The 27,338-nt window shown below is 37.6% G+C and overlaps 5 protein-coding genes across 5 annotated transcripts; 3 read left to right on the forward strand and 2 right to left on the reverse strand.

The window, feature by feature from the left end:
• Positions 1-517: 517 nt before the first annotated feature.
• LOC149942624 (uncharacterized) lies at positions 518-6,797 on the reverse strand. Its single transcript, XM_090179495.1, has 6 exons — positions 6,680-6,797; positions 6,492-6,589; positions 3,535-3,651; positions 2,993-3,077; positions 2,722-2,922; positions 518-2,650 (listed from the first exon to the last, which is right to left on the reverse strand). The coding sequence occupies exons 1-6, from the start codon at positions 6,795-6,797 to the stop codon at positions 678-680; spliced, it is 2,592 nt and encodes an 863-aa protein (XP_090035621.1). The 3' UTR covers positions 518-677.
• A 1,938-nt stretch (positions 6,798-8,735) lies between these two features.
• Positions 8,736-11,645, forward strand: LOC149942625 (uncharacterized). Its single transcript, XM_090179497.1, has one exon. It carries the CDS (start codon positions 8,736-8,738, stop codon positions 11,643-11,645), a length of 2,910 nt encoding a protein of 969 aa, XP_090035623.1.
• On the forward strand, positions 11,642-14,230 carry LOC149942626 (uncharacterized). Its single transcript, XM_090179498.1, has one exon. The coding sequence runs from the start codon at positions 11,642-11,644 to the stop codon at positions 14,228-14,230; it is 2,589 nt and encodes an 862-aa protein (XP_090035624.1).
• A 4,231-nt stretch (positions 14,231-18,461) lies between these two features.
• Positions 18,462-23,235, reverse strand: LOC149942627 (uncharacterized). The gene is made up of 7 exons (XM_090180198.1): positions 23,067-23,235; positions 22,679-22,996; positions 22,519-22,616; positions 21,592-21,708; positions 21,225-21,309; positions 20,978-21,166; positions 18,462-20,893 (listed from the first exon to the last, which is right to left on the reverse strand). The coding sequence occupies exons 2-7, from the start codon at positions 22,788-22,790 to the stop codon at positions 18,921-18,923; spliced, it is 2,574 nt and encodes an 857-aa protein (XP_090036324.1). The 5' UTR covers positions 22,791-22,996; positions 23,067-23,235; the 3' UTR covers positions 18,462-18,920.
• Positions 23,052-26,468, forward strand: LOC149942628 (proton-coupled zinc antiporter SLC30A5-like). Its single transcript, XM_090180199.1, has 15 exons — positions 23,052-23,284; positions 23,353-23,414; positions 23,488-23,610; positions 23,675-23,741; positions 23,807-23,977; positions 24,042-24,129; positions 24,187-24,434; positions 24,499-24,772; positions 24,841-25,049; positions 25,124-25,281; positions 25,348-25,477; positions 25,540-25,675; positions 25,745-25,971; positions 26,034-26,162; positions 26,221-26,468. Exons 1-15 carry the CDS (start codon positions 23,141-23,143, stop codon positions 26,392-26,394), a joined length of 2,340 nt encoding a protein of 779 aa, XP_090036325.1. The 5' UTR covers positions 23,052-23,140; the 3' UTR covers positions 26,395-26,468.
• Positions 26,469-27,338: the final 870 nt, after the last annotated feature.

The following is a 27,338-nucleotide window of genomic DNA, read 5'->3' on the forward strand; positions in this document are numbered from 1 at the left end:
ATAAAATTATGAGATTCAATGGACGGCGTATTGTAAAGAAACAGACGAACGTTATCTGTCTAACTGTGAAGAATCCGACTTTCATTCCTCAATTACATTCGCACTCCTGAAATCTGCTTTAGACTGCTTGGACATGAGGCACCGTCTCTAGTGGTTCGGAAGATTTAAGGAGGAAAGCGTTTGGGTTAAGTCGCTGACGATAACTGCCCCCCATTTAATCCTTCTATTTATACAATTGATAAGGAGCAACATCGAGTACGAACGCAACAGGGGGCCAAGGTGTAGGCATACAATTTATTTAAAAACAAATAGTTTATTTACCAAATATTAAAACACAAAGTATTCTTTTTATCTCAAGATTTCCCTCTCTTTAAGAAAAAGCGACTCGATTTTTGCATTAATATAACACTCACGGTATTAATATAACACTCACGGTATTAATATAACACTCACGGTTCCCTCTCTTTAAGAAACAAAAATAAAAAGTCTCGATTTTAATTATTTATTGATTATTTTTTTAAATAATTTTGCAAAAGGAAATAATTAACATTCGATATCACCATCATGTAAAAGTTCTAAATCGTGGCTTCATAATCCTGTACTGAAAGATAGACACATCATTTCGATTAACTTCTAAGTCGTAAACAGTGCTTTTAATTTTTTAATATTCCGATAACTTAATCTTCGTCGGACGATTCTTCCGCCTGAGGGGTATCCATGCCAACGATGTTTAACACAAAACCTTCGGGATTTATTTCCATTCGTTCCATGATTTGGAACGATTTCATGTTCATACCCATATATTTATTTATTATCTCCCCTTTGGACTTGATGAAACGCAGATTGTCGGGAGTTACTAAGCAATTAATCAGAGATGCTCCGAAGGCGGTGCCCATTCCAATCCTCCAATATTTAAAAAGATAACTCGATTGCAGACACCTGATCAGTTCAAAGCCGAATTTTCCCGATGAGAGCGTTTCCTGATCGCAAGTGCACAATTCAGATTGGCATCTTAAGAAATCTTTGCAGAAGGTCTTGATCCAATTGGAATCTTCGCGGGTCAGCTCAACGAAGATCGCCTTTAGACTTAAGTTCCTGAAGTGAAAATGCTCGTTGGTTCGTTGGAAATTTTTACCAATGGTACTAAAATAAAGAAATACGTCAAAAAGTTTAAATTTCTCGGGCGGCAACCGACGGTAGCAAAACAGTCGGCCCTTCCAAATGACCCTGCCGTTTTCGAAGCCATGGCCCGTAGCAACGATCAAATCACCCTTGGTTTGACGTAGGTACTCGTGGTAGAAGAAAACAGGAAACTGTTCCATGGTCATATTTTCCGCGAGAAAAGACATGGCTTGATAACCAGGCATTTCGGGAGGATAAAACTCGTGAGCGTATTTAAAGCCCCCAGATAAGCCCTGGTTTTCCAGTACCATGATGACAGAGGGGAACTGGTAAGTGAAGACGTCTCGGCTATCATCGGACATTTCGATGGACCCCAGCGATTCCCATTCATCGTCAGTGTGGAACGGGTTGACGTTCCATCTGAAGACGATCCCGTCACTGACTGAAGACCGAAATAGCAATGCTGTTTTGTCGGTATCCATGTCCACGACGCTCAAATGAAAATCTTTGACGCGAGCAAACTGTTTCAGGAAGTGAAGTTTTTCTTGCCTCGTGGTTAAGTTTTCGTATTTGACTTTCAAATATTTGGTGGTGAAGAAGGTGAAAAGTAAACTGTGCAACGTCTCATATTCCGTAATGCCATCTTGAACGTCACCTCGGACCCATTTGACTCTCTCGCGGACGAAGCTCGTGGCTTTCAAAAGGTCGAAGTTGTCCGCTCCCAACTCTTCCGCCAATTCGTCGGCTGTAAAATAAGATCTGTTTTCCTTAAGAAGTTGGTAAAATACTTTCCCGGTTTTGAACAGAATAGACTGAACGTCAATTGGTGGTAACCATTGGGATTGTTTCTTTAAATGCAAGGTGAGCAGAGCTTCGAAAATATCGAAGACGGACTTCATCTTCGGCAGTCTGTTTTCGGAATGGAGATGACAGATAATCCCCAACAAAAACGGAGAAATTCCCGATAAGAAAAAACCCGTTTTGTTTTCCAGTTTAAAGATCAACGGAGCTATTTTATCTCGTTGGTCTTTGAAGTAAGTTTCGATGAACTCGCGGCATTTACCCATATTCAATCCCAAGGCTTCAATTCGTCCAACGCGGTCGTAGTTGTCGGTACTTTGACCATCGAGGTCACGAGTGGTCACTATCATCGTTGATTGGCTAAAAACGGCCCTAGAACCTCTGGAAGCCACGAGATTGTCCACCAACTTTCTCCCTTCGACGGGAGCGTCGTCATATCCGTCTAAAACGAGCAGAATATGTTCGGAGAAATGCTTCAGCGTCTTCCGGGTCAAACTGGGTTCCCCTTCGACGTTGGACAAACTATGGCAAAAACGAATCAGTTCGTTTTCCAAAGATTCCGTGCCGGATGTAAGGTCTTTGATGTTGTATCGAATGGTCAAATCAAAGGAATTGACGAAACCGGGTCGACCAGTTGCCCATTGACGAGTGATCGCCGTGCACAGTGTAGACTTTCCAAAACCAGGAGGGGCTCGGAGTAGAAGACGTTTCGAAATGTCCTGGCCATCTTTAAGAATAACGACCTGTTTCTTTATTATAAGCTATACTATCGCCAAAACACCACGAAAGGTCACTTACCAATTTTTAAAAAGTCCTTAACGTTAACAACGTCTGTACTAGTAGGCCTTCCAGACCAGTCGTGTCCCCATTCCATACGTATGTCCACTATCAAATTGTCGTAGTCGAGGATTGTCTCTGGAATCCAAGTTTCACGAGTGTAATTGTTACCATCGGTGGGCTCGTACAAATCCAGGAAGCGTTCCCGAATCGACGAAAATACTGAAAACGTAAACGGGTGAGTGACAACAATTTCAAACGTCGTACTGCTATCCCTGGGTTCATGTCTTACTTGATTCGAACTTCTCCGTGGATTTGTTCGTACCAGAAAGTTCGTGAACATGAGTGACGTACTGCATCCCTATTAGGGTATTGTTCTACGAAATGAGAAGGTAGGCGAAAGTCTATTAAGAGAAACGAATGTATATGCATTTGATTTAATACCATTGTTATGGAATTAAATCGACTCAATTAAATGACAAAATGTTTGTCAACCTCGTAGGTGTAGTAAAAGTTAACAAAGTTTAATAAAATTTTAAACGTAATTATTTATGCTGAGTCCAAAGTTTAAGAAGGAAGAGCACCTGTTAAATTTCTTGTTAGTGTAGATGAAGAATAGTAGAGTTAGTAGGGGGAAATTTAAGAGAGTCTCCATTTGATATTGTACGTTTATAACATGACCCAATGAAAAACATTTAAGGTCGTAAATCAGAATGTACAGATATATTCCACGAAAGCTGATTGATTTACTTAATTTTTAATACCAGTGGCAGCATTTGATTTCTAGTCGTTCTATTCAGTTTCAGGTGGCTAAAGACAGAAAAAACTATTTACCTTTCCACCACGGTTTTTCATTTTTTGATTTGAGTCAAAGTTGGCTATTCCTTGGTAATCCGTTGCGGTGAAATTTACGGAGTCAATTGCCACTTCGGCCATTTTTGACGGCGCTGGCTAAATTGAAATAAAGTGTCCTTAAGTGCGTTTTGTTCATTGAAATGGCTTATATAGCTTTAAATGCCGTGCCTAGATGCTTTTGCATTTGGGACCAATGTTTGAAGCTAGACTAGATTGTCGTGTCTCCACAAAGTAATATCCCCATACGCAGATCTTAGGGCATGCAGCGCCATTTGGGGTTTGCAAAATTAGGATATTTTTGTTATTTAATAACCAAGGTTGAAATTCCCCAACTGCCGAGACTAGTGGCGTAGTCCTGTACAGTGTTTCTTTCAGAAAAATTTCTTCGGGGGGGTTTCCCAGACATCCGGGGGTGCCGGTATCAAGTGGCGAGCGTAGCACTCCCTGTACGCATGGCAGTGGCGTCGGAAAAAGGGGAAGCTCCGGGGGGGGGGGGGGGGCGGTAGACTTTGAGATGCCTGAAAGAAACACTGGTCCTGTAATCCCAAGCGTCTGGGAGGCAGAGAATGTGAATGGCCGTGTGATTACGACCACTAATCACTTCCGCCACGGATGTCCCGTCCCTATCCCAAAATATTCCCTTGTTGGCGTGTCCTTTACACATATCTCACGCTTCTCACCGCTGATTAATCTGATGGACGAGTGGACTGTATTGTCCCACACTTCACAATAACTCATAAAAAAATTTACTAACTTCCGCGTAAACATGTTTTAAGGAGCAGTTTAATAACGTATTATATGTACTGTAAAACGTTCATTAATACATTTATATGCCTCAAATATTTTTAAGCGAAACTAAAGCTTTCAATAACAAAAATTTTTAAAAATAGAAAACTAAAGTTGAACACATAAAAAGTATTTAATGTGCTGGAATAAAATTATAAACATTTTGTAGTAAACTTAATAAGTTTAAAAAATTGTTATTAGACTGTTTATCCAGGTGATTAATGAAAATAAAATTATAGTATGGAAACCCGTAAAAAACATAGTCCCGCATGGCCTTAGATCAAGGTACTCAGGGACTTAAATATGTTCTTTGTTAATGTTCCAGGTTTTTTCGGGCTACGAACACTCATCCGTGTTACTATGTATAGTTATAGCATATGTAACATAAGTACGACCCATAAGTATGACAAAGGATTTTCCTTCGAAACATATGTATACTTGGTACTGGTGACGAAATTATCGTCATCAACGTTTTAGATGGAACGCGGAAGTTAGGGAAGTGCCGCATCATAACCGAGTTTGAAAGCGAGCGAAATTTGACACTTTTGACGAGCTCATTTATCTCGTGCCTCCCAATCGCGAGTTTCCGTTAACCTTTAACCTATTGTATTCTCTTTTTGATGGGTTACGTAGACTGCTATACGTTTGCAAATGTACAAGCAATATAAGCGTATTAGTCTTTTCAGTCGATGTCTATTAATCATGCTTACAAATGATTATGTCACAAAGTTAACCTTTTTGAATGGAATTTTCAGCGAAGACAGATCTGAAAAAGTGCCGTACCCTGGATGGTATATCCGTTATTAAGGCTTAGTTATTTGTGGTAAGTCCAATATGCTAATGATAATTATTAAGAAGGTAAACTTAGTTATATTTGCATATTTAATTAAAATAACTGTAAATATCATTGATTTTAATTAAATATGCCAATATAACGAAGTTCACCTTTTTTAATAATCATATTCGTTATTAAAGTTTATATCATGCCAGTTTCAGAGGACCTACGACAGCGTCAATCAACAACCAAGTCTATCCGTAGCGTGGAACGCATACGTCATTTTCAAGAGACTTGATGTTAATATTCCTCGTGTGTTGATTGCTTTACTTGATTTTTAACAAAGTAGGTGCACGACGTGAAATATTTGTCGCGTCTTTAGATACAACCTTTCCACCGCAGTTTTACTTAATTTGACCTCCACATCACGCCTGGAAATTACTCCGCTTAACGACGGAAAATGTTAAAATTAACTCGTTTATAAAGCATGTTTGCACTGTGTAATAGTTTAAGAAAATCGTTCTATGATTTATTTCGTCCGCCATGTCTTCCGCCAAGTATTTTAAGAAATCAGAGGGAGCCTGCGAACTTGGATTAATAATATGTCTAAGGTACACGTTTCGAGCGTATAACATTTCCCCCGGAACAAGTAGAGTAACAGTGATATTATGCATTTCCGCTGAAGGGTATTATAAAATGGCACCTCCTAGTTGCTATATCCTCAACTAAGTATTTCCCAAAATTATTTCGCTTATAATTTAAAATTAACGCTTACTTTAGCAAAATAATTATGAATTACTGAATCGCCACGTAAAATTGGTAGATATAAACCAATGGTGAGATTATTTATGCATATATTTACATATAATGTATATTTCTAGCGCAGGAATTAATACAATTATAGTAAACCAAGGATTACTTCTGCGCAAGTTTCCATACTAGAGTGATTGAGAAAAATCATATCACCTCGGGATAAAATGTAACCCGTCCAACAATCGAACCCAATCGAGTCATTCATAAATTGGATGTCCGAGGCATATTTATTCGCGGGCTCGGTAGTCCAATGGTAGGTTGAATGTTCGAGTCTTGCCCGAGGTGATATGATGCTTCTCAGCCACTGTGATATGGAAACTTGCGCAGAAACATTCCTTGGTTAGAGAAACTTCTATAATGAACATTTGGTAACGGTGCTGATGCTAGTTATAGTTTTAAATTTAAGTTAAGTAAGGGGAAACTAGGAAACATAAATTTTTAAAACAAAGATTCCTGTCATAATGTGGTACAATTAATTTCTTTTGTCATAAACAGTGCCGTTGACATTGGGCTCTTTTATCAGTATTTAATTTAGGGATGATAAGCTTGTGATCTCACTCACCGTACAATAATTATTTGGACTGTTTGGTTCAGGATCATTTGAAACCAAAGGTACACCAATCTTGTGAATCTCTTCCGCATTGCCATTGTCGGAAGTAGCTATTATAAAAAGAGCAATATAATATTTGAATATCAATTGAAATAACTAAAAAATTATACTACCGCCATTATTTTTTTTTAAATACTGACTTTTAGACGAGTTATCAGAATGAGATTCAGAACTGTCGTATTTTAAAGTATTTTTATGTGTATTCCTCCTTTTGAAAGAATTTCGAAAAGTTTTGGTTTTACTTTGAGGACTTCCCATTTTAGACTAATGGAAAAATATCGCGCTGCTTGTTCCGAACGCGGAACAGCAACGACTAACAGAGGTTTAAACGTCTCTTTTCGAAACCTCGAAGGAAAAACTGGGACTAAACAATTGCGTCATGATTTGCAACCAGCCATAGACGGTGACGCGCGTACGGGTGGTTCTAGCACTTACTCAGAAGTGATGTAGGAATAAAATGGTCCTTAGTCCGAACTTAGACCAACAGTGACGCCTCTAGGATTTTTGGAGGGGGTTTATTAATTTGGTCAAACATTTTCATAATAAACATGTAATTTTGACAGTATTAAAGTGATTATGAAACTGATTACAGAATTTTAGAAAGTGGTTGGACCCTCGGGAAAGAGCCAAAAAATGCCTAACGATTTTTATCATCGGGAAACATTGGTTTTGGAATTTTTTCACCAAATAAAAAATGAAAAGTCTGTAAAACGTGTATCGGTCGACGCTGCGATTTTAATCTGGCCATTTTAGAAAATCACATATATCACTCCAAACCAGCCAATGAGAAGCCGTTATCGCGTTAAATAGCCATTAATTTTATTTTATTTTCCATATGTCGATTTGAATCATAAGTATTTATATTAAAATTGCTCCTTTGACCGATAAATGTTTCTTATTTAACGAATTAATAGTAATTTGTATAATGAACAGGATAAGTTAGCTAGGTTATGACGTATGTAATATAATATACAGAAGTATGAAGCGAAAACACAAATAAAAATTCTTAATTTAAAGGACTAAATGTACTTGACTATTTAGAATTTTAATACTGATTCAGTTTTATAAAACCTTAAATTAAAAACTGGTTGACTAATCCTACGCATTAAAGCATTATTGAAAATAAACAACCACTATTGCGTAGTAACAGTACTGTGCAATAGTGGTTGTTTATTTTCAATAATTATAAAACATTAGTTACCTTCATGTACGCTAATGAGAAATTTGACAAAGGGGGAGTCCGATGTCGTTAAAGACGATGAAATAAATGAATCGCGTGAAAATCGTTTCCGTCAAAAGGGATAGTTGTAGAGATCAGTCGGGTCTCCGATTTGGTCGGGCTTTCTACGGGTCTGGCTCTGTTAAAAAGTGTACTAAATATTAACTAAAATTTCTTAAAATTAAAATAAAGGTAAAATTCAAACATTTAATAATTAAATCTTTTTTTAGAAGAAAAAGATATTACTTCTTTAAAATTGTATAAAATGTAGGTATAACAAAATGAGAAGAACCCCCAACTTGTCCAAATGATAAATTGGTCGTAAAACTATTGACAGGTGCTTGGCGAAATTGAAGAAAGGGTTTCGGGAATATCGGGAGAGGCTTCGCGACTTCTCGGGCCGTCCGGGCATGGTACTATTGTATTAAGTCAAAGTGGCGTACCTTTCGCGGGACGATTGATACACCGCGCGTTGGTTATCTCGCTTGGATAATGGTTTCGGAGAAAGTCATCTCTCCTTTTACGACCGAAAGCTTTTTGCTTCAGGCATGTCATAGTTTAAGGAGTTTAGGAAAGGCAGTTGGGAATAGACAAAAAGTTCCGTTGAGATTTGAAATTTGTATTCTTGAGGACAGAGAAAAAAGAACTCCATCCTCACTTCGCATTTGGAGCTCTTTCAGAGCAGAACATTTTTTCGTAAAAATAAAATAGTTTTTTGTTACGAAGTCAAATTATTACATTAAAATTTAAGTTAGCCCACAAATTGGGAACATTAATTAAATCCCGCTTATTATTAGTATTTAAAATTAGTTTACTCGCAAACTTAATCTCCCAGCATTAAATTAATTATAAAGGAATTGAATCCAGACGTTTGGACTTTTCTTTATGGTGCCGAAACCCGGGACTGGTTGAGTTGTGAATGAACAGACAGCGGTAGTATTACAAGAAAAAAGATATCGAATATTAATATTAAGAAGATGGAGGCGGAAACAGATGTAGCCAGAGCCATAGCTGATGCCACAGCGAAGGCCGCGGAAAACGCCAAAGGAAAAAATGAAAGATATCTAAGAGCTAAAGCTATAAGGAAAACCATGAGAACGACAATTACAAATTATTTGAAGGTAGTTGCGGATTATTTAAGCGATGATTTGATAGACATCGAGACATTAGAAGATGCGCTATCTATATTAATTAAAAAGGAAGAGGATCATCGCCTATCGGAAAGGGATGCTGAGGCATTGACGGACGACGAGAAAACATTGGAAACCGAGACGTTGAATAAAGAGCGTTACAAGGAGGAAATATTCGCGAGCAAATTAAAGATCGGTAGAAGAATTAAAGCCGCGCGAGGAGGATCGTCCAGCGTAACGGACATATTATCGGAAGCGTCGGGAGCTAGTATTCACGGGCATATTAACAATAATAACTCTGCGGGTAGTGTTTCGAGGAAATCTCATACCAAACTGCCTAAGCTTGCTATACAGAAGTTTGATGGAGATATCACCAAATTTCATAGTTTTTGGAACCAATTCACCGTCGCTGTGGACTCGCAGGACCTGGACAAGGTAGACAAATTTAGTTATTTGGAAATGTATTTAGAGGGGGAGGCAAAATCAGTAATTTCTGGCATATACGCTTCGGATGACACTTACGACGAAGTTGTATCAATATTAAAAAATCGATTCGGTCGTAGGGATTTAGTCATTCACACCCACATGAATAAGCTTTTAAGCATAGAGCCCGTTCGAAAGTCTAGCGATCTCAAGGCCTTGCGAAAATTATTCGACACAGTCGAACTTAATATAAGAAGTTTAAAATCATTAGGACAAAACATTCACTCCAATGGTAGTTTTTTATGCCCTGCCCTGCTGCGAAGTTTACCCGAAGATATTCGCCTAGAATTTAGTAAAGAACGCGATACCGACCAAGATTGGGACGTCCATAATTTAATCGAGTTCCTGAGGAAGGATTTGCAAAGTCGAGAAAGATCAAAATTATTAAGCGCACCCACGGAAAACGATAAACGAGAAGGAGCCTCTTCCCAAGATAGGTCAAAGCGGTTTCCTAGAAAAATAGATAAAAATAAAACTTATACTCCCTCGGCTTACTCCCTAGCTACTAATGTAGAAAGGGCCACGGCCAGTAAAATATACTGTATATTCTGCGATAATACCGTACACGCTACTTTTCATTGCGTAAAATTAACATTAGAGCAAAAAAGAAAATTCATTAGAGAAAATCGAAGATGTTTTAAATGTTTGAGATTAGGGCACGATAGCAAAAGCTGCCATGCAAGAATAATGGCATGCCGAGCATGTGGAGTGAAACATAACTTTGCTATATGCGAATTAAACGAAGCGAACAAAACGAAAAAAGAATCTGATGAAACGGCCCCCAAGGAAAAGGTAGACGTAAACTCGACATCCACCGGGCAAGGCCTGATCAGCGCGCGGAAAACTCTACTTCAAACCGCTATGATTAAGATTGAAAACCCCGTAACTTCAGAAGTATTGGAAGAAGAAGTAAGATGTCTTTTCGACGCGGGTAGTGAAGTTAGCTTCGTAAAAGAAGAATACTCTAGAAGAATGAATTTGCCCGTAGTTGAAGAATTAGGATTGACAGTAAATAACTTTGGCAACGAATTTCCGAAGGAAATGCGTAGGCGCGTAGTTAGAGTAACCCTTCAGAACAAACGTTATCCAGGATTAAAAATTGAAATTATAGCTATGGAAGTACCTTTCTTGTGTAATTTAACGACTACCAAACATTGCGGAAAAATGGAAGAAATTATGAAAGAGAAGGGCCGAGAAATGGCAGACGAACCAAGTTTAGCCAATAAAAATATTTCCAGTATTAGCGTATTAGTTGGAGGAGATTACTATTGGAACGTAGTAAAAGGTATAGAAAGGTACGGAAGATTTGTAGCTCTGGATACCTTGTTTGGATGGGTGATTCAGGGTCCACAAAGGGGTAAAAACTCAAGTGCGCAAAATTTTAGCGTCACGGCAATGATTACTGGAGTAAAAGAAGGAGAGATTAATAAAATTATGAAAAGTTTCTGGGAATTGGAATCATTAGGGATTAAAAGCGAGGAACAAAATTTAGCGCCAACCCACGAAGAAGTAATCAAAAAATTCAATGAAGAAATCGAATTCAGGGAGGGAAGGTATTACGTAAAATTCCCATGGAACGTGGATAAAACTGTTCTGCCTAACAATCTAACCCTCGCCTTAAAAAGATTCAAACCTCTTCTGAAGAAATTCCATAAAGATCCTAAATATTTCTCGGAGTACAAAAAGATAATTGACGATCAATTAGCTCTTGGTATCGTGGAAGTTGTCCCGAGAGAAAAGGAAGATACACCTGGAGCGTTCTATTTACCGCACCAAGGTGTGAAGAGAGAAATTAGCGCAACTACAAAATTACGCGTAGTAATGGACGGATCAGCGAGTCAATACGGATCTCCGTCGCTTAACAACTGTATGAGTTCTGGCCCCAATCTAAACCCAGACTTATTGCTTTTATTACTAAGATTCCGAAACCACCAAGTAGCCATTATGGCAGATATTGAAAAGGCTTTCTTACAAGTCGGTCTAGTGGAAGAAGAACGGGACTCGGTGAAATTTCTTTGGGTAAAGGAGGATTTAAATGGAAAAATTAAAGAGGAGGATTACCAAATATTGCGAATGGCAAGAGTTCCTTTCGGAGTTACAGCGAGCCCCTATTTATTAGCAGCCACGATCAAATATCACATAAAGCAATACGAGGGAAGCCACAGTTCAGCGGTAAGCGCTCTAAATAGAGATCTATATTATGACGATTTGGTGAGCGGAGCCAGCGACGTAAAAAAGCGTTTGAACTCTCCGCTGGAGTTACCGAAATCATGAATAAAGCCAGCATGAGATTCCGAAAGTGGGAAACCAACTCGGACGAATTGAGAAAAATTTGGGGAAATAAAAGACAAGAAGCGGGTGAAATTACATTATTTGAAAGCGGTACCAACCGCGAAAATTTAAAGGTACTGGGCTTGAGATGGAACGCGAAAGCGGATCTGTTTTCTTTCGATCTATCAAATTTGATCGCGATGATGTCGGAAATGAAAAATACTAAAAGGCAAGTTTTAAGTGTAGTAGCGCAGATTTTCGATCCGATGGGAATGCTATCTCCGATTACAATTAGAGCTAAAATTATATTTCAAATGTTATGGGAACGTGGGTTAAAATGGGACGACGAACTTCCTCCAGACGTGGGAGAGTTATTTACCAAATGGAGAAGAGAACTACCCCAAATTAGAAGAATTAAATTGCCGCGTTGCATTTTCCATTGCCCAGAAGACGAAATTAGCGAATTTGAATTACACAGTTTCTCCGATGCGAGCACTAAGGCATACGCATCCATTGTTTACGTTCGTTACGTAACAAAATCTGGAATTATTGGAGTATCTTTCGTGGTTTCCAAGGCAAAGGTGGCTCCCATCAAACCAATTACATTGCCAAGGCTGGAGCTGTTAGGATGCTTGCTAGGAGCGAGACTCATTAATTACGTAAGGGACAATTTCTATAAAACCGGCATCGCCGCCTTTTTATGGACCGATTCATCAATTGCTATGCATTGGATAAAGGGCTCATCTAAAGAATGGAAGCCTTTCGTTTCCAATCGAACCGCCGAAATTCAAAAGATAACCGACCCTCAAAATTGGAGCCACTGCTCGGGAGCCGAAAATCCAGCAGATTTGCCCTCAAGGGGAACAAGCGCCGAAGAACTCTCAGCGTGTAAGCTATTTTGGGAGGGGCCCGTTTGGCTAAAAAAGCCGAAATCGCAGTGGCCCGAGAAAAGATTCGAAGAAAGGAGAGTACCCGTCGAAGTCGGGGTGGAGAGAAAAAAGGTAGTCCTGGTAGTAGGATGCGAAACTAAAATCAGTATAGTCAACATTCTAGATTTGAACAGATATTATTCATTAGACAAGGCGATTAGAATCACGGTATACGTATTGCGAGCTTTCGGTAAAAATAAGGAAGTAGTAACCGATGGACAAAACGCCAATATTTTACACACAAAATGGGGTCATAAAATTATGCCACCGACAGCTGCGGAATTAAATAAAGCTGAGACTATTTGGATTAAAGCAACACAATTAGAAGATTTTAAAAGAGAAATTAGTGATTTACAATTAAAAAAGACAATTTTAGCTACATCAAAGATTGCAACTTTGCACCCTCAGCTCGACGAAGAAGGAGTATTAAGAGTAGGAGGCCGTTTGACAGAATCAGAGCTAACTTATGGCGAAAAGCATCCTATAATTATGGCAAAAACCAATCGCTTCTCCGAATTAATCTTAATGAGAAGCCACCTGAAAACACTGCACGGAGGAGTGCAAGAAACTATTACGCAAACCAGAGAAAAATTCTGGATTGTTTCTGGTAGGCAATTAGCAAAAAACGTAATTAGCAGTTGCATAAAGTGCAGAAAAATAAAAGCAAAGCCTTGCGTAGCACCAGTAGCTCCTCTTCCTGCGGATCGAATGAGAGAATCGAAACCGTTTGAAATTATTGGAATAGATTTCGCGGGACCATTATTCATACGCAAAACTAATGGCCCGCCAGAAAAAGCCTACATTTGCCTCGTGACATGCGCAGTCACTAGGGCTATTCATTTAGAATTAGTATCATCGTTAAGAACGGAAGAGTTTCTCTTGGCATTCCGTAGAGTAGTAGCGAGAAGGGGCATTCCATCGGTAGTCTATACCGACAATGCAAAAACATTTCACAAAGCGAACAAGGACTTAAAATTAATTTGGAAATGCTTAGATAGCGCAGAACTAAAACAACATTTTGGAGTGAATGGTATTACGTGGAAATTTATAGCCGAACGTGCAGCTTGGTGGGGGGGTTGGTGGGAGCGATTAGTACGCTCTACCAAAACCACTTTAAAAAAAGTATTAAGTAGAGCCTCATTAACATACGAGGAAATGGAGACGACACTAGCCGAAACTGAGGCAGTGATCAACTCCAGACCCTTAACCTACGTCTATAACGATATAAACGAACCCATCCCTCTCACACCTGCTGAATTCTTGATTGGGAAAAGAATTACCTGCCTCCCTTCTCAGAAATTTCCAAATGACAAATTACCAGCTACTCGTGTCGAATTAACTAAACGTTTAAAATACCGACAACAATTAATTCAAAACCTTTGGAAACGATTTCGACACGAGTACTTGATGGAGCTAAGATCGGCCCATCACGCCGCGACCGTAAAAGAAAATAGATTAATTGAAATTGGTGATGTCATGCTTGTTCATGAGGATAAACTACCTAAACAGGTATGGAAACTCGGTGTAGTCACTAAAATCTTTTACGGCCGCGACAAAAAGGTGCGGAAATGTCAATTAAGAATGGCGAACCGTAGCGAGATAATCAGGCCAGTACAATTGCTCTACGCGCTTGAAATCAAAAATGATAAAAACAATTAAATAGCGCAACTGAACTATTGAAATACTTTTGCAGTATTTCGGGGGGAGTGTTAAAAAGTGTACTAAATATTAACTAAAATTTCTTAAAATTAAAATAAAGGTAAAATTCAAACATTTAATAATTAAATCTTTTTTTAGAAGAAAAAGATATTACTTCTTTAAAATTGTATAAAATGTAGGTATAACAAAATGAGAAGAACCCCCAACTTGTCCAAATGATAAATTGGTCGTAAAACTATTGACAGGTGCTTGGCGAAATTGAAGAAAGGGTTTCGGGAATATCGGGAGAGGCTTCGCGACTTCTCGGGCCGTCCGGGCATGGTACTATTGTATTAAGTCAAAGTGGCGTACCTTTCGCGGGACGATTGATACACCGCGCGTTGGTTATCTCGCTTGGATAATGGTTTCGGAGAAAGTCATCTCTCCTTTTACGACCGAAAGCTTTTTGCTTCAGGCATGTCATAGTTTAAGGAGTTTAGGAAAGGCAGTTGGGAATAGACAAAAAGTTCCGTTGAGATTTGAAATTTGTATTCTTGAGGACAGAGAAAAAAGAACTCCATCCTCACTTCGCATTTGGAGCTCTTTCAGAGCAGAACATTTTTTCGTAAAAATAAAATAGTTTTTTGTTACGAAGTCAAATTATTACATTAAAATTTAAGTTAGCCCACAAATTGGGAACATTAATTAAATCCCGCTTATTATTAGTATTTAAAATTAGTTTACTCGCAAACTTAATCTCCCAGCATTAAATTAATTATAAAGGAATTGAATCCAGACGTTTGGACTTTTCTTTAGGCTCATTTTGAATCAAGTTGAAAATGGAAAGCTAAAAAAATTCGATATTTTACATGAATGTTTTTACATAAGCTTGCTTCAAGGACGTCGGTTACCATGACTCACATTTATCTTCCTTTATAGTTCTACTTTCAGTATCCCAGGTCTGATCTGGGTAGTTTGTTACTTTTCGGAGGAGATTGGCGAGTTGAACTTCTTGGTTTTGGAATAATTACGGATAAGCATTTTTATTACACGTTAGCTCGTCATGATTGTGACGGAACAGAATATTTAAAGTATCGATAGTGAACAGAAAGATTTGAGAGACATATTAAAAGTATCCACAAATGGTAACTGTAGAGAGCAAAACCGTTTGTTCCTTTGGAATTTGCATTTAGCAGTTGTTGTCGGGTACCACCGTACCTGCCGGATTTTCGGGTCGGTTCTTGTTGGGCAAATTTGATTTCATTTTTGGTCGGGTCGGGCCCAAAACAAAGTCAGCCGGACTCGTCTCTAGATGGTTGTCTAAATTCAAGATGCGTGTCACTTCTCGGTCGGACACTAGATTTATAAATTCCTAAAAACGAAAGACTAGGACTTGAATAGGAACTTTAAATCGATGCCGAATACCCGTTGAAAATATACGGCAATTACTTATTACCTGTATGTAAGCTTTGAAAATCTCAACCAATCGGAGTATAGGACGTAGTACCAAAAGTGGATATAAAACAGAAAGTCTGGGAGGAAAAGGGTTCGTTAGCTTTCTCAGTGGTTTCCTTCAAAAATGAGGAGCTGTTTCCCCTATACAATGATTGAGCCAATCAGGAACGACTCTGTTACGTTTGGCCTATGTCTCATGACGTCACGGTCAGAGGAAATAGTTCAGATGGGCGATGCTAGCTAACCTAGCGGTAAAACCAAGAAGCATATCCTCCTTGGTAAAACTCCCGAAGACGTTGTCACGTTGGTTAATTTATTCCTTTTTCAAAAATTTTGCCTCTGTTAAGTTCAAGCGTGGCTCAAGATCGTAAGAAATATACACCAGAAGAGTTAGCTTTAAAGCCGAAAAGTAAATTTAGTCAGTGTAATTTATTTATAAAAGATTTGTATTCAATTGGTACTATACAAACCAGTGAAGATTTAAACCAAGGCTTAGCTAAAATTCCAGTAGATAGGGATGTACAGACAAATTTTAGTATAGTAACATGGATTAAATAACCTTATAAGGTTAAAAGAGTTATAAAAACATTTACGAATTATTGCGTAAGTTAAAATATTTTCCTTTATTACATATTTAAAAACATTTAATGGAGGTCGACTAGTTTCGGCGGTATTAATGCCATTGTCAAGGTTATTTAATCAATGATAGTAATAACCAAGGTAATAATGCAGAATCGCAAACTGAGATTTTGGGTTCAATTGTATCTCAAAAAAGGGGGATGAAATTAATTGTTTTACAACTAATTAACTTAAATGTGCTAAACGTAAATGTGAGCCAAATGAAGCTGCTAAAGAGACAAATTGTGATGAAGATTTTACACTGTTGAAGAAATCAAAAGTGGATAACTGCACCCCGATTAAATTACTAACTTCAGTTGATAATGTCCCATGTAGCCTGTCGTGTATAATATTTTGTATTGAAACTTTTCTCAATCACCGCTGGGACTTTTCGAATTATATAGTTAAAAAATGTTTCTTTAAATTTTAATCATTTTTCACAACTGAAGTAGGTTCTTAAATGGTTTTCCCTGGATTATTTCTACTAGATGAGGCGAAACTGATCCGATAACCATTTTTGTAACTGTTGACACATACGGCATTAGGGAATAATGTGCAATAAATAAACCCCCGTTGTTAATTGCCTTCAAAACTACAGGGATTTTATTGAGGTTTTTGCATTATTACGTATTGCAAGACTAATAAGGTACATTATATGAGCGTGGTCTCTTTGCTTCTGTGATAAAGGCTTTTTCCCTTTATTTACCTTCTACATAATTTGAATCCGTTTCTTACTAAGGCTCCAAATCTCTCCTATGACACCACCTATCTGTATATAAATGACGCTGCTTAAATTTCTTGGCTTTGTTTTGAGAAATATATAGTTCGTATGGGCCGAGGGGCTGATCACTCCCCGTAATCGGTGTACAGGCCTGTAGCTTTGACTGCACTAAAATGATTACGTAAATGAGTACAGATTTAGCACTACCAAAAGCTGTACTCATTTTCATATTTATGTAATCGGTGTACATATTATCAGAGAGTGGTTAGCCCCTCGGTATGGCCCCTTTTCTTTGAGGTGGCTTCATCATTTTTTTATTTTCATTCAGAACTTGGGACCACTTATCCATGGCTTTACTATCCCATACTTGCCAAGCTATCCAATGTACTACATTGGAGAGTTCATTTGCATATATTGGGTCACAAATTATAACTGGGTCAATTCCTTCTTCATTAAGTACTAAATTGTATACCCAATTGTTCCATGCGTACAGAAAGCCACTATCCTACTCTTTCTTCAGAATAATGCGAATGTAACAACTCGTGTTGAGAGCACATATCTTCTCGTAGTTCTTTTAAAGTTCCATTGTTTTTAAATTCGTTAAACACTTTAAGCCGCACACCCCATTCATCCAAAACAAAAACGTTTTTATCAATTATCTACCTAAGCCTTGCCAAACATGTGAATTTTCACAAATAGCAGAGGCACCAAATCCAGCCCAAAGACTATATAATCAGGTGGATAAGGAGCTGAAGAAGAACTATAATATATCAGCCGATTTACGCAGGTACATGCGAGTAAAGCGCCATTTGTAATGCTCCGCCAAAGGGGGTAGGCACAAACTAGGGGCATGCTTGGGGGATCCTCATTTTTGATGGAACAGGGCCACCGGGTCCTCCCAGACTTTCTGTTTTATATCCACTTTTGGTAGTACACTAGGTTAGACGCGAGTGTATTTTTCTGCTCGGGCCTTGGGTTAGACGCACAGCCGAAAACGACATCTATGGTATAATCCAGGTACTACATTAGAGGGGCAACTTGCTTAAAAACAATATACATGTAACCTCCTTAGGCGTTTTTCATTTCTTTAAATGCGAACTTTGATTCCCCCTGTGCCTCCGCCCAGGTTTCTAAATGCACAGACGATCCCCAGATATGCGAGGGTGGAGCCCGACGATAAGGCTATACGCCCAAATTCTTGGTACAGCATCCCGAGTATTTAACGTTGCGATGGTCAAGATGGCTACAAGCATAAACGTTACGGAGCTCAACACGGAAACTGTGCGTCAAACATTTTTGAATATAGCCTTATGAAATAGTAATAACAAGAACCCAAGTACATCGATGAGTTCTTAGTAATAATGATATATTTCTTACAGTTCAGCATTTGAATCCTTCAGCCGGCGATTCGTACCATTAGGAACCAAATGGACTAACGTATTTTTTACTATATCCATCATTATTTATTTAATTTTTCATCATCTTTCGGTAGACACATTATTTCGTTTAATGTATACACGCGTAAACGGTGATTTTTTAATTTTATAATATTTAACACGTGTTTTTATAATAAATGTTTTTGTTCATGATGTTTTGGCTGTTGACACTCTATTTCGGTAGCCCAATCAAAATCTTTTAACTATACTGGTACCCCACAGATGAGAATTCTACGCTGGTAACCTAAACGAAATGTATGAAATTAAATAAAACAAATTATTTTAATTTACTCATTGTATTGTCATAATAACGTAATATTTAAACAAAAGTTATATTAAAATTATGAGATTCATTATCATACAAAAAATAAATACACTAAATATCATATCAGTTCCAAGAGCGGTCGTTAAATGCAATGTGATATTTTACTTTTAATTTTTTTAATATTTAACACGTGATTTTGTACACTATACCGATAGCTTAATCTTCATCGGACGATTCGTCCGCCTGAAGCGTATCCATGCCAACGATGTTTAACACAAAACCTTCGAATTTCATTTCCATTCGTTCCATGATTTGGAATGGTTTCATGTTCATCCCCATATATTTATTTATTATCTCCCCTTTGGACTTGATGAAACGCAGATAGTCGGGAGTTACTAAGCAATTAACCATAGATGGTTCGGAGGTGGTGCCCATTTCAATCCTCCAATATTTAAAAAGGTGACTCGATTTCAGACTTCTGGTAAGTTCAAAGCCGAAATCTCCGGATGACAACGTCTCCTGATCGCAAGTGCACAATTCAGAGTGGCATCTTAAGAAATCTTTGCAGAAGGACTTGATCCAATTGGAATCTTCCCGGGTAAGATCTTCAAAAGTGGCCTTGAAACTTAAGTTCCTGAAGCGAAAATGCTCCTTGGTTCGTTTGAATTTTCTACCGATTGTAAAAAAATAAAGAAATATGTCAAAAACGGTAAACTTCTCCGGCGGTAAGCGACGGTAGCAAATCAGTTGGCCCTTCCAAATGACCCTGCCGTTTTCGACGCAATCGCCGGTTGCCACGATCAAATCACCCTTGGTTTGGCGCGGGTACTCGTGGTAGAAGAAAACGGGAAACTGTTCCATGGGCAGATTTTCCGCCAAAAAAGACATGGCTCGATAGCCAGGCATTTTTGGGGGGAAAAAATCGTGGGCGTATTTGAAGACGCCGTGCGAACTCGTATTTTCCAATTCCATCCCTACAGAGGGGAACTTGTAAGAGAAGACGTCTAGGCAGTCAGCGGACATTTCGATCGACCCTAACGATTCCCATTCATCGTCCGTGTGGTACGGGTTGACGTTCCATCTGAAGTAGATCCCGTCACTGACCGAAGACCGGAATAGCAAAGCTGTTTTATCGGTCTCCAACGCCACGACGCTTAAACGAAAATCTTTGACGCGAGCAAATTGCTTCAGAAAGTGAAGTTTATCTTCGCTGGTGGTTACGTTTTCGTACTTGACCTTTAAGTACTTGGTGGTGAAGAAGGTGATAAATAAACGGTGTAACGTCTCGTATTCTGTAATGCCATCTTGAAAGTCACCTCGGACCCATTTGACTCTCTCGCGGATGAAGCCGGTGGCTTCCAAAAGGTCGAAGTTGTCCGTTCCCAACTCTTCCGCCAATTCGTCGGCGGTAAAATAAGATCTGTTTTCCTTAAGAAGTTGGTAAAATACTTTTCCGGTTTTGAACATAATAGCTGGAACGTCGATTGGTGGTAAACCTTCGGATTGTTTCTCTAAACGCAAAGTGAGCAAAGCTTCGAAAATATCGAAGACGGACTTCATCTTTGGCAGTCTGTTTTCGGAATGGAGATGACAGATAATCCCCAACAAAAACGGAGAAAGTCCCGATAGGAAAATAGCTGATTTCTTATCAAGTTTAGAGATCAACGGAGCTATTTTATCTCGTTGGTCTTCGAAGTAGGTTTCGATGAACTCGCGGCATTTTCTCGAGTTCGATCCCAAGGCTTCAATTCGTCCAACGCGGTCGTAATTGTCGGTACTTTGACCACCGAGGTCACGAGTGGTCACTATCATGGTAGATTGGTTAAAAACGGCCCTGGAACCTCTGGAAGCCACGAGATTGTCCACCAACTTTCTCCCTTCGACGGGAGCCTCGTCATATCCGTCTAAAACGACCAGAATCTGTTCGGAGAAATGCTTCAGCGTCTTCCGGGTCAAAGTGGGTTCCCCATCAACGTTGGATAAACTATGGCAAAAACGAATCAATTCGGTTTCCAACGATTCCGTCCCAGATGGAAGGTCTTTGATGTTGTATCGAATTGTCAAATCAAAGGAATTTCCGAACCCGGGGCGGCCAGTCGCCCATTGTCGGGTGATTACCGTGCACAGTGTAGACTTTCCAAAACCAGGAGGGGCTCGGAGTAGAAGACGTTTCGAAATGTCCGGGCCATCTTTAAGAATAACGAATTTTTTCTTTACTCCATCCCACATTATCGCGATAATAAAATTTGAAAAAATATGTGGACAACACTTACTAATTTTCAACAAGTCCTTAACGTCAACAACATTTGTACCAGACGAGTCGTGTTCCGATTCCATACGTATGTCCACTATCAAATTGTCGTAGTCAAGGAGTGTCACTGGAATCCAAGTTTCACCAATGGTATGGTTATCGTCGGTGGACTCGTACAAATCCAGAAAGCGTTCTCGAATCGAAGAAAATACTTAAAAAGTAAAAACAATTTCAAATGTGGTCCTGTTATCCCCGAGTTCATATCTTACTTAATTCGAACCTCTCGGTGGATTTGTTCGTACCAGAAGGTTCGTGAATATGAGTGACGTACTGCATCCCTATTAGGGTATTGTTCTACAAAATTAAAAGGGAGGCGAATGTCTATTTGTTTCGTATTTGTTTTATCTTTCTGAAGTAAATTAACAATGTGCAAGTTTATACAAAAATAACATCATGCTTAATTTTTTTTTTTTTACATACAAAAGACTAATGGATTTTAGGGACTAGAGTGTTAATACTTTAAGGCGGAAGATTAGATTTGAAAAGGAAAGGCGGGAGCTATGAAAATCTGAATATGAAACATACTATCGTGAATAAAATATATACTTGCTTGAAACCTGTATTCGAAAAATTTACCTTTCCACCGCGGTTTTTCATTTTCTGATTTGAGTCAAAGTTGGCTATTCCTTGATAATCTGTTGCGGTGAAATTTACGGAGTCAATTGCTGCTTCGGCCATTTTCGACGACACAGGCTAGATTGAAATAAAGTGTCCTGAAGTGCGTTTCATTCAATAGAAATCGCCATGGCTTATGTATCTGGAATTGGCGTAGGTAAAGACAGCCAATGCGGTGCATTTGGACCCACGATATGCCGGGGGAGGGTCACGGCTTAAAACTATTTTAATTAATGGTTTGTTTTTAGGCTCTCCCATAAAGAAAGCTAAGGATTATTTATTCCCTTTAAAATATCAAAGCCGTAGGGGGAAGAGGCTAAAAAACTCTTTGGTAGAGACAGAAATAAATTATAAATTTTCAAAATGAGCAGAAATGCATGTATTTCTGGTTGCAAAAACTAGTATACTTTTGTTATTGAATGAACCATGTTCCTCCAGTTTATATTATTTATTTATCACATTTATTTTCAGTATTAAAATTTCACTGCGTTTAACTAACTGAAATCGAATCTAAGCCCGGTTTTATAGGTCTCGTTTGGAAAAGGTATTACATGTTTTAAAAGTTTTCATTAGATAAAATAAAATACTCAAAAAAATTAATTAAAAACTATTTTATGAAAAAATAGTTACGTTTCTGAAGGCTAGAGTAAAATTTTCAAATTTGAGACCTAAACGCGTTTTGTGTGGCATTTATCGGCCTCTACCTAACTTGGTTGTTCTGCCAAGTAGATTATACTTTGAAATGGAATTTTTTTAAATGAAGATGGCGTTATTATCCATTTAAATACGCGCATGGATATTGGACAGTGCTGATAACATTAACATGTCGCCCTTCGCCAGACCTAGCTTTAATTGGGGGACATATAATAGACTTATGATATCACTCACAGTACAACCATTTTTTGGGCTGTTTGGTTCTGTATCATTCAAAACCAAGGGAAGACCAATCTGGTCAATCTCTTCTGCATTGTCGCTGTCGGAAGTAACTATTTAAAAAAAACACACAATATAACATTTGAAGATCAATTGAAATAACCGAAAAACATACTACAATCATTATTCTTTGAAAATGTAGACGAATTATCAGAGTGAGATTTAAAACTGTCGTTATTTGGTTTATTTTTAAGTTTATCCTTGGTTTTACTTTGAAGATTTCCCATTTTTGACTAACGTAAAAATATCGCACAGCATGCTACGAAAGCTGTCGAGCAACGACTACTAAGGTTTGAAACCTCTCTCTATTCGAAACTCCAAAACTAAACAATTGCGTCATATTTTGCAACCATTGGCGCGCGCGCACGGGCTGTCCCGGATGGGACCTTAGAACACAACCAAGTAGTAGCTTGATAAGATAAACCTAAACAAACTATTAAAATAAAAAATATATGTATGAAGACACCATGAAGAATTATACTAGTAACATAACAATATTTTACTTTATTTATGATAGTAGGTTTTACAGATAATTTTTATCTAATGAAATAATGTTAATTTGTATAATAAATGAGAGATGTTAGATAGGTTATGGTTATATTTAGGTTTTCGCGCCGAATTTACCCGAGAGGTTCCAGCTGTAACATATCTACGCGAGCAGTGGAGAGAACCGGTGACTGACGTCAGCAAAATGGCTGCTGCCACGAAAAGTGTTTTAAATGTAAATTATTGTCACGAATTTCATTAATTTATTCACGGTTTAAATGAAAGATTTTGATATAAATAAAGCGACAAAATCATCAAATCAATATGGAGTTTTCCTCATCACACGCCATATATCCCGATTCTAAGTAAGAAAATAAAAAAACGTTATAACATTAGCACATGGCATGTGCCATTACTAATTTCTAATTCAATAATTAGATCGACGGGGTATATTACTTTTTTAATAATATGCAAAGGTCTTCTTTCATCGACGTACTACGTTAGTTATAAACTTTTGAAAACAGTTCATGTTGTTCATTTTTTGTTCATTGCTAAAGCATTGTAAGGTTATCAAAAAGTTAAAAAACTAAATGTCAAATTCTAACTTAAATAAATTCAATTTTAGCTCATCCATAGCTCTTATTTTAATCCAAAAACCACTATCATCAGGCAAAAGACTGTCTAAAAGTCAAGTTAGTTTTAATCTTTAAACATTTTAAAGATCATGTGAAAAATTATAATAATAATTTTTTTTCAGTGGTTTAGAATAGTTCGACATGCACTTATAAATTCCATTCTGTCTCTTCTAATGTTATTTGGTTTAACCCAATGTGGACCACTCAGATCAATTTTACTACTGGAAAATAGTGATGTTGTTATATTGGCCGCCATTTCAGCAGTATTTTTGGGAACGGGGGGAAATTCAAAGGTTCGAAAGATTTACAAAAAAATGCATTTCTTTTTTTATTTAAACTATAAAAAATATTTAATAGTTCAGAGGAGGAATATGTTTAATTCTTGGAATACTTTCTTTACTATTCTTGGATCATGATGAACCAGAAATTGCACCAACGGAACATCGTAATAACACCTTAAAATGGTTAATTCATTTCCTTCTGAAAATAATTTTAATTATAGCTGAAGGCCAACAACATCACGGTGTCAGTCATCTTTTCTACTACACTATATCACGGCTGGGTCTAGTCGATCATAAAGCTGGCGTTTTACTCTTGGTTTTGTTACTATGCCTGAGAACGGGCTTCAACAGCGCTTCAAGGATGTTAGCAGTTGATATAGGTGGCGGAAAACGCCTCAACGCTCTGTCAACTTTAGTTTCCGTTGCGCTATTGGCACCGTTATCTTTCCTATTGAGAATTATGCAGAATGCAAGTTTATTTAATTGAAACTTTCAGTTTGATTTTTTGTTAATTTTAACTTTGTTTTTCTTAGGAAATTGTGCCATCATGGTCGAGTTTCATAATGCCTTTTATATTTATATCCGTAATATGGCTAGTTATTGATTTTTACATTGATGCTATCTGCCAAACTAAATTAGAATCCTCATTGGCTGCCCGAATCGCCTCTCTATCTTGTTTCGTAATTTCCCTAGTCATGGGTCCTTATATATCATCTTATTTGACATTAGAAATTAACCTAAGAAATTCTGTTGAAGAGCATTTTGTTTCTGGAGGGGTGTTGTTTGGGTGGATTATGTTTGTTATAGGTAGGCTAAATGTTTTAGACCTTTTCAAAAAGGCTATACTTATTAAAAACTGATTTTTAATGTTACAGCAACTATAGTTTTGACTTCACCGCAGTCTCAAAGTGCCAAAGGAAAATTGGTGGGCTATTCCGCGAGTGGGTTGCCACTTTACACATTCTCGGGTGAAGCTATACAAAAGACTTCCAGCTCCGCAGCTCTTGTCATTAAAAATGGGTTGAAACAAATTCTCAAAGAATCAGATTCACGAAAGATTTTCTACTTTTTATGCTTAAATTTGGTAGGTTGTTCTCTTAAGCCATAACGATACACTATGTAGGAACTTATACTAAATTGGTTTTTTAAAATTTAAAGGCGTTTACTTTTGTTGAGATGTTATATGGCATCTGGACAAACAGTCTTGGACTTTTATCAGACAGTTTTCACATGCTCTTTGATTGCTCTGCTCTGGTTCTAGGCCTCTGCGCTTCAGTTTTAGCCAAGAAGAATCCATCCAGAACGTTTCCTTTTGGGTAGTCACATGTTTCTACTAGTTATGTATGCCCAAAATGATTAAATATAATTTTAATTGCTATTAGCTTCGGACGAGTCGAGATCCTTTCGGGGTTCATAAATGGCCTATTTCTGGTTGTGGTTTCCTTCATGATATTTAAAGAAGCTGTACAGAGATTAGTTGACCCTCCAGAAATAATCACGTCCAAATTACTGGTATGCTTGCAAAAAAAAAGTAACATATTACCTTCCCAAAACCAAATTCATTTATATTTTAGGTGGTTTCCGTGATTGGTCTGATTATAAACTTATTTGGTATAATGGTATTCCATCACGCTCACAGCCACAGTCATCATCAGCAAGGCTCTTCTCACAGTCACCATCACCAGCATTCGCATAATGCCAATTTACAAGGTAGAGATTAGATTGCTCAGTTCTTTTGACAAAAGAGACAGACAAATGTTTAATAACCTTTTCCCACAGGAGTTTTTCTTCACATTTTGGCTGACACTTTGGGAAGTGTGGGTGTAATAGTTTCTTCCATCCTTATAGAACAATTTGGATGGAACAGGGCTGACCCAATATGCTCCCTTTTCATATCAATACTGATATTTATCAGTGTCTTGCCATTACTGAAACATTCTTCCATGATTCTTCTGTTGAGGGTTCCTCAGGGTATGGAGAAGTCTGTTGCAGTCGCCCTGAATAAAGTAAAAAAATTGCACTTCACTCTTGTAGAAAGAGCTACAATTCCAACACGCTTCTTATTTAGGTAATGAAAGTAGACGGAGTACTGTCCTACAGAAATCAACACTTTTGGGTACATTCTTCAAAAGTCCTCGTTGGCAGTATACACGTCCAAGTGATGCCCAACTCCAGCGAACAAAAAATAGTTAATCAGGTACTTCCAGTTGAAGGTAATGAAACGGTAAATTGGTACTAATTAGGTTTTTGAGAAGGTTTCAGCGATTTTTAAAGAAGTAGGCTTCAATCATTTCACTGTTCAAGTTGAGAAAGAAGCATTTTTTCATCACATGTCAGGACTGGGCAATGATCTCCAGAATCTTTTGAGATCTTCCGCGTTGCATTCCATATCGAACAGTTCAACGCCTTTATTAATAAAAACCATTTAGGGCGTAGTAGAGTATAGAGATTATAATCTCCACCTGTAATTATGTCTATAAAATAATTTGTGAATAAATATTTATTTTCCCTGTTTGAAAAGTTTCCTTCCATTTTTAGATTTTTTTCCAAACTTACAAATACTCAATTTATAGTATTGTTAAATAAAGTAACTTTAAAAATTGGGCAAACTGGTTTTATTAAAAACTCAACAAGCCTTCAGTCACGAAATACTTTTCAGTTGTATACCACTTATGATGAAATGTTTTATTCCTTCCAAAATGTATCAAAATTTGAACAGGGAAAGGCTTTGAAAATTTTACAGTAAAAATGATAATTATAGGAAAATATTGGAAAAATAAGGTAATTATTGCATATCAGTTTACTTTGACTCAAATCACCTAAAAAATTGAACACTGCTTTCTGCAGTATTGGATTTACAAAGCCCATACACTTTAAAGATTTTGTTCGAAAGTGGCAGTGTTGTCACTAGATGTTCTATGTTCATTTTCAAAAGAGCATGAAGTTATAGCAAAATAGGTGAAAATAAAGGAATTTATAGGTAGGCATTAAAAATATAGTGAGTTTTAACTTGAAAAAGTACGCATAATTACTACATTTAATTTAATAATGTTCGCGCACTTGGAATTTATGGCATGTTTAAAGAAAATAATTTTATTGAAAAAATCTCATAGCTTTATTTTAAACTTCTTTGGCATTTCCATTTTTTATAATTAAATGCATCAACAATCCAAAAAAACCAACTATTTAGGCCTAATTCAAGAGTTCATTTTGTCTGATTATAGCTTATTTTTCCAACCTCCACACTTCTTTAAACACAATATTTCCGAACTACAAATATAAATTTGAAAAGCAGCCTACGTCATAGTTGTTCTATGTTTCTGACATTTGACTTTCAGTGTTTAAATTGTTGGGAATGTAGAAAATTCAGCTA

This window comes from Leiobunum rupestre, chromosome 6 (assembly GCF_980474605.1).
Source record: "Leiobunum rupestre chromosome 6, qqLeiRupe1.1.hap1, whole genome shotgun sequence".
Lineage (NCBI taxonomy): Eukaryota > Metazoa > Arthropoda > Arachnida > Opiliones > Sclerosomatidae > Leiobunum > Leiobunum rupestre.

Bases quoted from the DNA above. Each gene is read 5' to 3' on its own strand.
- LOC149942624 (XM_090179495.1), bottom strand. From the start codon at position 6,797: ATGGGAAGTCCTCAAAGTAAAACCAAAACTTTTCGAAATTCTTTCAAA. The intron at 6,590-6,679 runs GTCAGTATTTAA...TTTTTATAATAG, and splicing joins TTCTGATAACTCGTCTAAAA to CTACTTCCGACAATGGCAAT. The intron at 2,651-2,721 runs GTAAGTGACCTT...TTATTCTTAAAG, and splicing joins TAAGGACTTTTTAAAAATTG to ATGGCCAGGACATTTCGAAA.
- LOC149942625 (XM_090179497.1), top strand. From the start codon at position 8,736: ATGGAGGCGGAAACAGATGTAGCCAGAGCCATAGCTGATGCCACAGCG.
- LOC149942626 (XM_090179498.1), top strand. From the start codon at position 11,642: ATGAATAAAGCCAGCATGAGATTCCGAAAGTGGGAAACCAACTCGGAC.
- LOC149942627 (XM_090180198.1), bottom strand. From the start codon at position 22,790: ATGGGAAATCTTCAAAGTAAAACCAAGGATAAACTTAAAAATAAACCA. The intron at 21,310-21,591 runs GTAAATTTTTCG...TTAATTTTGTAG, and splicing joins TGAAAAACCGCGGTGGAAAG to AACAATACCCTAATAGGGAT. The intron at 20,894-20,977 runs GTAAGTGTTGTC...TTATTCTTAAAG, and splicing joins TAAGGACTTGTTGAAAATTA to ATGGCCCGGACATTTCGAAA.
- LOC149942628 (XM_090180199.1), top strand. From the start codon at position 23,141: ATGTTAGATAGGTTATGGTTATATTTAGGTTTTCGCGCCGAATTTACC. The intron at 24,435-24,498 runs GCAAGTTTATTT...TGTTTTTCTTAG, and splicing joins TATTGAGAATTATGCAGAAT to GAAATTGTGCCATCATGGTC. The intron at 25,972-26,033 runs GTAAAAAAATTG...CTTCTTATTTAG, and splicing joins TTGCAGTCGCCCTGAATAAA to GTAATGAAAGTAGACGGAGT.